Consider the following 10359-nt stretch of genomic DNA (forward strand, 5'->3'; position numbering starts at 1 on the left):
TATCAGTCCTGAGCAGAACCAGCTAACCATTTTTTTTTTTTAGTATAACGAACAAAGGTATATAAAATGCTCCTTAATATCAAAATAAGCTACAACAAATAGAACAATATAAAACCATCACTTGTAAAATATGTAATATTATTCAAAATAACAAAACGTAAATAGAAATGAACAAAATTAAAACTTGAGTTACAACTGCAGTACTCCTGAAAAGACTTCAAAAAACACATAAAACTACAGCGATTTTCCATAAAGAGCTAAAAATCCTTCTCTTGCTAAATGTTTGCATATTAACGGATTTCAAAGCAAAAACAGAAAAGCTATTGCTCCGAGATGTACACTCACTAGTGAAGTTCATCTAGACATTTTGTAACAGGTTTAAAAAAAAAAATCCACATTGTGATACACAATGCAATAAACAAAGGAGTGTAGGATGTAAACCTTCTCCCATCTTGTAAAAATACATACCTTAAGACAACCACCACAAAGTTTCTTTCAGATAGACTTTGGCTGTATAAAGTAAACACTGCCAGACTGTGAGCACTAATGTCAATTACAATTTCTTCTCTATTTTGCACAATACACACAATTTGTAGATTCCAAATAGGACAAGCTATGAATAAAGACACAAAAATTGTACCTGATATTCAAAGAAAGGGTTGAACATTAAAGTATTACTTCACACCTGTGCGAGACTTGTGAAGGCTTTTAAATTGTTGTCCTGGTTTTCTTCCAAATTCAGGGCGACTCCGTAGTGAATTTGAGCATGTCATCGAGGGGTTACTACTACATTTGGTATTTGATTCTGCTTCTCTGTGTTTTCCAGAAAAACCTAGAATAAATTCCCAAAACACAATGTAAAATGGATATATAGATATACGTGCAAACACTTAAAAAAAAAACACAAGCACACAAACTGACAAGTTTTGAAACAATCAAAAACTATGTTAGAATTTTAAATTTTGGTAAAACATTGTGCCTTGGTCCATAAAACTAAACTGTGCTTGGTCATGTCTCAACAAAGATCACAGGCTGTACAGGTCCATACTCCATGAATGTAAAATTTGAGAACTTTTTTTTTTTATCAGAAGCCAATCCATTCTACTCCACTGCACGTGGAGAATCATAATTTTTAGAGAAGAACTCAAATGACCAGTTTCTAAACAAAAATCATGAACAGACTCAGCCAATCTGAATCAACTAGCTGATTTTTGGACATTGCAAATTGACAAAGGTTACATGGGCAATTCTATTTAAGTTTTTAAACGCACCTTGGACTAAAAACTTAGGGTGAAGGTACAGTGCCAAATGCACATATTTTTGAGAATATACCATACATTCTTACATTTTTAGTTTTTACATAATTGATTTTGTAAATTAGATTACAGTGACACAGATAAACAAAATTGATAGTTAGTACTCTATCTGATACATTTATGTTACACACAAATCTCCACATCTCCACACTTAGTAGACCTATCAGCACAAAGGTAAAATCTAAATAAATATTTCACTATAAGTATTTAGCATTCAGTTTACAGTAAACAGGCAACAGTGTAAAGCAAAGAATATGATACTGGATAATTATTTCAATGGCTATTCTTTATAAAAAACATAGCTCTTTAAATACCTTGTAGGGAGGTTAGTTACCACCAAATCAGCACCCAAAAATCTCACCCACTGGCACAAGTCAGACTATAAGTTACTTATGACTCAAAGTTGCTCCTGCACCTCAAGGCAAAATTATTGAAATGAAATCGTATTTTACTAAGTAAATGCTCATTTCAATTAAAGCTTTGAAGTACCACTTCTATTATCTTAATTCAAGTAACTGTAATGAATCAAACAAAAAAAACCATACACAGTCATCTTGACGGTTTTTAAATATATATGATGAGTGAAGTAAAACAGCAATAATAACCTGCACAAGTCATTTAAAAAGTACACTGTGTGCACAATTATTAGGCAAGTGAGTATTTTGACCATATCATCATTTTTAATGCGTATATTCCAACTCCAAGCTGTATTAACTTGAATGCTTATTGGATTTAAGCACGTCAGGTGATGTGTATTTGTGTAATGAGGGAGGGTGTGGCCTAAGGAGATCAACACCCTATATCAAGGTGTGCAGAATTATTAGGCAGCTAGTTTTCCTCGGGCAAAATGGGCCAAAAAAGAGATTTAACTGACTCTGAAAAGTCAAAATTGTAAAAGTCTTTCAGAGGGATGCAGCACTTTTGGAATTGCTAAGATATTGGTGTGTGATCACAGAACCATCAAACATTTTGTTGCAAATAGTCAACAGGGTCGCAAGAAACGTGTTGAGAACAAAAGACGCAAATTAGCTGCCAAAGATTTGAGGAGAATCAAACGTGAAGCTACCAGGAACCCATTATCTTCCAGTACTTTCATATTCCAGAGCTGCAACCTACCTGGAGTGCCCAGAAGTACAAGGTGTTCAGTGCTCAAAGACATGGCCAAGGTAAGGAGGGCTGAAACCCAACCACCACTGAACAAGAAACATAAGTTGAAACGTCAAAACTGGGCCAAGAAATATCTGAAGACAGATTTTTTCAAAGGTTTTATGGACCGATGAGATGAGAGTGACTCTTGATGGACCAGATGGATGGACCTGTGGATCAGTAATGGGCACAGAGCTCCACTCCAACGTGGAGGTGGGGTACTGGTATGAGCTGGTATTTTTAAAGATGAGCTAGTTGGACCTTTTTGCATTGAAGATGAACTCAAAATCAACTCCCAAACCTACTGCCAGTTTTTCGAAGACACTTTCTTCAAACAGTGATACAGGAAAAAGACCATGATTTTTATGCAGGCCAATGCTCCATCACTTGCATCGAAGTTCTCCACTGCGTGGCCAGCCAGTAAAGGCCTTAAAGATGAAGGAATAATGACATGGCCCCCCCTTCCTCATCTGACCTAAACCCTATCGAGAACTTGTGGGCACTTCTTAAACGCTAGATTTACTGGGGAGAAAAACAATACACCTCTCTGAAGAGTGTCTGGGAGGCTGTAGTCACTGCTCCACAAAATGCTGATCGTCAACAGATCAAGAAACTGACAGACTCCATGAATGGAAAGGCTTATGACTGTTATTGGAAAGAAGGGTGGCTATATTGGTCATTGATTGATTGATTTATTTTTTTTGAAATGTCAGAGATGTTTATTTGTAAATTTTGAGGTGTTTGTTTATTATTCTCACTATAACAGATGAAAATAAATAAGTGAGATGGGAAAATTTTCATTTTTCCTTTAGTTGCATAATAAATCTGCACACTAATAGTTGCCTAATAATTGTGCGCACATATGTATTCCCCTGATGATGTTCACACTCACATTTCCGTTGTGAAACATTCAGGTTTCAGGTTTATTAACATTTTGGATTGACTGATAGCACTGTGTTTGTTCCATATTAAAATTAATCCTCAAAAATACAACTTGCCTAATAATTGTGCACACAGTGTATATCCAAACCTAAATGTGTAAATACTTTGGTAAACCATGAAAGCTTTAATCAGTCTTTTTGGGATGAAAAAGAGCTGTGAAAAGGTGTACTTTCTTGCTGAAGATCTGAGTAAAATTTTTGACAGCGTTTTATAGTGTTCAGAAATGTAACCATCAGCAGCAAAAAAATTATTTTGGGGGATAGTGAAGTGTTTGTTTTTTTGTAAAATTAAACACACACACACAAACTGCAAACAGAAAAATAAGCAGTGGACTACTGAAGCTGACACAAAACTGACACCCATTTTATTTGTTAATAGTCAAGGGAACATGTAACACCTGAGCAATTAGAATCATTTGTCATTCATTTGTAATCAATACTTCTAGTCATCTGGGGCCTCATGTAAAAACAGTGTATGCCCGTTTCTATGCACACTTTGAGAAGTATACAAACTTAACATTGCCGTAAAGCCATGTACATTTTCATGGCAGCCTCCCACCTTGCACACAAAAGTTTCAGTGTGGTCTTCCTTTTTTCAGATTCACGTCAATGACACAGGATTTATCAAATACTAGGGGGATCCGCCCCCTGCTCACTTCGGTCACCCACCCCCTGGTTTGGTTAACCAGATATGCAATTCAAAGAGATTGTTATTTTCATTTCATTCATTTTTAATTTCTTGATATTTGCCAGTAATAAAGCTGTAGTGAACGAGTTATTCCCCCACCCTCCCCGGGGCGCACTACACGCCAGCCACTTCGCATCTCTGCCTCTTGCGTTGTGAAGAGGGGGGTCTGAACACACGCTAAGGAGATGCGGTCGCTCATTGGAAACCCCCTCTTAAACGGTGAAACAATAGGAAACAAATACATTTTTTTTACCTCCTCTATGCTCGATTAGCTGGTTTGCTGCTGCCGCTTGGGCTGTGCTGTGTGATCTGCATATTGCGCTGTGTGTCGATCATTTAAAAGCCTGTACAGCAGCAGTCCTTTTGTCTCAGTTCCTTGTCTCGCGGGACGTTAGTGTCTCTGAGAAAATCACGTCTCGACCCAAGATTTTTTTATTACAATAGAGAGATATCGAAATGAATTGCATATTGTTTACAAATTTAAGGCACTTGATTGTAATCATTATGTAACAATATAATTGTGCACGCAATGGGCAAACTATTCCAAATACCATAGCTGCTTTGTTGTTGTTACTTTCAGTGCATCACTCAAGAGTATTTCAACCCACTGTACCTGTGTTTGGAATCAAATCTGTATAGCAGCTGATTAGATTGGAAAATTCTGGAAGACATTTATAGCACATGCTGCCTCAGGGATGCCACCAGCATCTGGAATTCATGTGCGCAGTCAATTCGAAATTCTCCCATCCAGCATATACTTGCATTTCCTGCAAGGACCTCAAAGATCAGAAACAGTTTCATCCCATGAGCTATAAACACACTCAATCGGTCCATCAAGTGCTCCTGGTAGAAATGTTTGAACTTATAATTACAGTTACCTCACTGTAAACTTGCACTACAACTGTAATATTGTAAAACCTGAGCCACTTTGTGAACCATTTGTACTATCTGCACTATATGTACATGTATATTGTACTTATGATTTCATATTATATATTTTTCATTGTTTTTTATCATATTATTATTATTGCTATTATATAATTTGACAGGAAAACAAGTTTATGAAGGATTTGCATATTGAATCTCACTGTTACATACAATGACAATAAAGGAATTTGATTAATTTCAATAGAAGACAGCGTGTATTTACAGATGATGATGACTCGCTTCTAAGTTAATTTAAATTTCCAAGAGCTATCTTCTTGGCGCTGTGTACTGTTTGAATACTAGGATGTATACTTGATGTCATTTTTATGATGAAATGTATTAAAGTATGTATATTACATTTTACAGATAAATTGTTAACTTCATTTAAATAATGTATAGTGTTAATGATTAAATGTGGCGGCATGGTGGCACAGTGGTAGTGATAAGCTGATGCCCCGTCCAGGGATTGATCCTGCTTCGCACAGTTTGCTTGCTGGGACTGGTGCGACCCTGGATGGATAGCTGAATGGAATAATTAAATACAAATTATAAAGATTTTTCAATGTTCCTTAAAAGTTCCGAAGAATCAGCATTCTAAGCTTACAGCTGGTTTTACATTTATCAAAGAGCTTTGGGGAGATTAGTTATGTGGAGAAAGAAAATGGAAGGACAGGAATTGGGGGTTGGAACATTTGACAGACACAGTACTGCTGCAATAAATTATTGCATCAAGGGTCACGCGTGTCTCAGCAAGCATCGCGTGGGAGACAGGTACAATCCCTGGATGGGGTGACAGCTCATTGCTACCACTGTGCCACTGTACCACTGTACCTCCATGTTTAATGCATTTCACCATGAAAATGATATCAAGTACACATCTTAGTATTCTAAAATGTTGAGAGAGCTGTAATATCATGAATAAAACGAATTCTGTGTGGTGATCATTACCTACACGCTCCTGTCTGCGAAAAAGAAAGCCCATTTAAGAAGCATGTAGTGATCACACACATAGAACAAACTTCAGTTACGATAGGATTTGAGAAACTCTAGTAAATTAAACAATGATTTTAAGATGAAGTTACATTTCGTGTTGACCGGGATTTATGGAGCGGAAGTGAGTGGAAGTCAGCTTACACAAGGTTTTGTGCATCACAATTTTTTTCTGCATATGCACATTCATTTTTGTCCATACAGCATGCTTTAGTGCAGGGGTCTTCAATCACGGTCCTGGAGGGCCGCAGTGGCTCCAGGTATTTGCTCCAATCCAGTTGCTTAATATGAAGGACTTATTGCTCAAATAACACTTCTGCTTCACTTTAGTTGTCTCGCTCGTTAAGATTTTAAACCCTTATTGCTTATTTTAGTCTTAAACAGCTTTACTCTTAATTGCTCCTAATTAGCAATAACATGCAAATGATAAAGGAGACCAGCATTTCTCCATTTACCGTAGATCCCGGAATACAGGCTGACCCGGTATATTAGCTGAACCCCTTCTCTACCTACTAAATTACATGTATTTGCCGATGACCGGTATTTAAGCCGACCCCCTTCTCCAAGCAAAATTTTCTAAATTTCCTTAAAAGTGTCTCTTCGGGTATATTTATAATTTTTATCGGCGAGAATTTGAGACTGCCGTCATTTTTGATATATAATATAATGCGCATAATTTACTAAAACACCAATAATTTTTCTAATGTACTAACCAAAAAGTTATAAAAGTGCCTAGCCTACTTGATTAAGCTAGGAGCATGGCGCACGCATGGTTGCGGCGGCTCAGGGCTCTCCTTTTCAGTGCACTTTTTTTTTTGTCCTTGTTTGTGCACGATCGGTTTGGCGAACATCCGCTACACCATTCAGAACCTTAGACATCGGTGTCCAGAGCCAGACATCTGTTTCGAGTGTTTTTCATCACACGCACAACATCCCAGACAACATAGCGAGACCAGCTGGCTCTCCGTGGATTGTTGTCGGGTCTAGAAGACAACACAGACGGAGGAGGGAAAGAAAGCAGAAGCGGGGCCGCAGATCCGGCGTTATGCTAAAGCTAAAAAACAACCATACAAGCCCTATACAGAACTTTTTTCTGCACTGAAGGAGCTGCTTTTAATCTCATTGTAGATGCGTATAGTGACAATAAAAGGCATTTTATTCTAGAAACAATTTCATACTGTACTCACCATTTAATTTGACATCTTTGGGCTACAGTAAGGGAGGAGATTTTTCCACACAATGTCCATCTTCGTTTTGATTGTGATCGCTTACTTTTACCTTCTCTTCCTTCCTTAGCAATTATGTGTCTTGTTTGCATGGTCTTAATGAATTATATATATAGGTAAATCACAGCAATGACGGAAATTACATCCACAAACACAAGTATCTGGGCTCCAACTGACGCTACTAACACTCTCGGTTGTTTGATTTTACAATCGCGAAAGCGGATACACGTGACCGCATCCGTTTCGTAACGCAAGATGTTGATCGTAAATCAAAACAAAAAATTTCATTTTAAACTTCCCGATAATTTATTATAAATTTTATTAATAAAATCAACAACTAAAACACTTTTTTGAATAAATTCTTTATTTAATTTAAATTGCCGGCATGCAAAGTTACTTCTTCATCTGAAAGATGGCTCTGTGGTTTCGTCATTATTTACTTCCGTATTCATCGGCAAAACCGGCATTGCGCTGGAAATCTTGAATCTGAAACGATACTCGTTATATAAACCGACCCCCAAACTCCAAACCAAAAATCTAGGACGAAATTCTCGGCTTAAATAACGGGATCTACGGTAGCTTGTTACCATTTATACCTGTGTGTATTAATTATGCACTATTGGGTTTAATTACATATTTGTAAAAACAGTGAAGAGAAAAAACTGAAGGACTGAGAATTACTCATCCATTTTAGCCTTCAAATTATTTGGATAATATCCTTAGAAAGCGGAAGAAAATCTAGGACATGAGAATTACCTGACAGAGTTAAAGCACTAACAAGTCATGAAATTAAGTTATTGGCAAGAATTGCTTTCTAATTTAATAACAGATTTTATGTAAGTAATAGGAAAATACATTTTTTAATTTTATGAGAAGCATCACTCAGTAGTGAAAGATCTGCAGTACTTACTAAGGCAGCACAACCAAACTAATTTTACTCAGTCAGTGTGTAAAGGAAAAAAGGGCAGTGCCTTAGCAGATATCTTCTTGAGCAAAGTAAATCATAAGATTGTTGGACTGGACAGTTTTGCATCTTTTGACAATCTTGCGATCACTATTACAGGTGTACCACATTCCTTTTTTTTTAAACTATATTTTGAACACTAAAATATAATGCCTCATTTATTAATGAATTTTCTAATTTACTATCCACTATAATAATTAGTTATGACAATAATAGCAAGTGACTTGAACTTTCATGCAGGTAATCATTGTGATACAAAAAGGTACAGAATTTTTGGATCTTTAGATTTTACTCAACATATCACCCAGTTAACCCTTAAAGCAGGTTACACATTAATCCTGGTTATCTTCTGTGGGCTTGAAAATGATTTGACTCAGGGTATTGGTATACTCATTCATTACTTATCTTTTCTTTAATGTAAAGTGGTACTTACTAGGACTAAAGAAAAGTGCATTTTTCAGAGGTGTTTTTGATAGTACAGTTGTCTGAATCCTTCCTAATATAATCAGTAATCTAATAATATAGTCATCAATAATATAATAATCAGTCTTACTCTAGTATCTGCTCTAAAACAAATAGCAATGTAAATATGAAGGTCAACAATTTTAGGCTATGTTATATTTTAGGTTGTTTTTCTTTCTCTCCTTTGTCATTTTTTTTTTTTAAACAACTGTAATACCACGGAATACAGAGGCAGTTTGTAGAGTTGAGACAATGTTGTAATCTTAGTTTGCTTAGATTTCCTCCACTATAATTTATGATTTTGAAGAAAAAGGACCTTCTCTCTCATCAATCTGTTTACAACCACTGACCATCTTTTGCACCCCGTTCACTCTGTTGAATGGAAGCTTAAACTAGCAGGAGCTAAATGCACATTCCTTTCAGAGAAAGTGTCTAATATACAGTCAACTCCAGAATTATTGGCACTCCTTAAGAAGGTGAGCAAAAACACTAATATAGAAAACATATATAATGATTCTAATTTTCCACAAATGTCAGAAAAAATGTCTAACAATTAATTTAATAAAAAATAGTTACTGCAAAGGTGTTGTTTTATTTTCTGAATAGTTTATTTGGTTAAAAACCACAGAGGGACAAATTATCGGCACCCTTGAAAAATACCATAAATAAATCTAAAGGAATTTGCATGTTTGGGGAAACAAAAGTTTCTTAATATTGGTTTTAAAGTCTAGGATCTTAATTTTGTTTATGACCATTTCCTGTCCTACTGGGGTAAAATATGAGGTAAACACAGGTAAATTCCTTTTTGTCATTTATCAATATGGGTAAACCCAAAGAGCTCTTATCTCAAATGAGAAAATGGGTGCCCAGCATCACACATTAGGAAAAGACTACAGCAAATAGGTATTCAGTTTAAATTATCTGTAAGCACAATCAATGCTATAATAAAGGAAGTCTGAAAAGGATGAAATTGTTGAAAATTGCCAGGAATGGGATATATTTGCATATTGCCTCCATGCCCAGTTACGAGGATGCCAACAGAGGAAAATATCAGTTTCACAACTGCAAAGTTTAGTTTAATCTTGGGGTTTCGTCATTTCAAAATTAACTGTGAGGCACCACATCCTTGACCAGAAGATTTCTGAACAGATTCCATGAAATAAGGCCTTTCTGAGACCATGTCACAAATCCCAGTGTCTTGACTTTGCCAAGCAACATAGAAGTTACAACTGGAATACTGTGTTGCGATCAGAAAAAAAAAGTGCTTTTAGGCCCAGCAAACCATCATCAACATGTTTGGTGAAAAAACAGAGACTGCATACAAAGAATGGCACCTCATACCCACATGAAACTATGGTGGTGGCTCTTTGATGCTTTGCAACTGTTTTGCTGTCAGTGGTCCAGGGGCGTTTGTTAAAGTCATTGCAATAATGAATTTCATTCAATATCAGAACATTTTAGCTGAAAACCTGGATGCCTCTGCCAGAAGGCTGAAACTGACCCGTGATTGGGTCTTGGAACAAGACAATGATCTATAGCATACATACAAATCGAGAAAGAAACCATTGTAGCAAAACAAAATCAAGGTTTTACAAATGCCTAATCAGTCTCCAGACAAAGAGGGAAGTTCACAAGAGAATTACAGGGATCCCCCGCCTATCGTGGAAGTTAAATTCCAGACCCATCAGCAATAGGTGAA

The 10359-nt window shown here is 36.4% G+C and overlaps 1 protein-coding gene across 4 annotated transcripts in view; it reads right to left on the reverse strand.

Moving 5' to 3' along the window:
* asxl1 (ASXL transcriptional regulator 1) overlaps positions 1–10359 on the reverse strand; it is a 138982-nt gene that overhangs the window by 33002 nt on the left and 95621 nt on the right. For all 4 annotated transcript variants that reach the window (XM_039736124.1, XM_039736125.1, XM_039736122.1 and 1 more), the window contains one exon: positions 686–832. In XM_039736124.1, coding sequence (XP_039592058.1) covers positions 686–832 — 147 coding nt within the window. The remainder of the gene's footprint in view (positions 1–685; positions 833–10359) is intronic.

The sequence above is a fragment of the Polypterus senegalus genome, chromosome 14 (assembly GCF_016835505.1).
Source record: "Polypterus senegalus isolate Bchr_013 chromosome 14, ASM1683550v1, whole genome shotgun sequence".
Taxonomy (NCBI): domain Eukaryota; kingdom Metazoa; phylum Chordata; class Cladistia; order Polypteriformes; family Polypteridae; genus Polypterus; species Polypterus senegalus.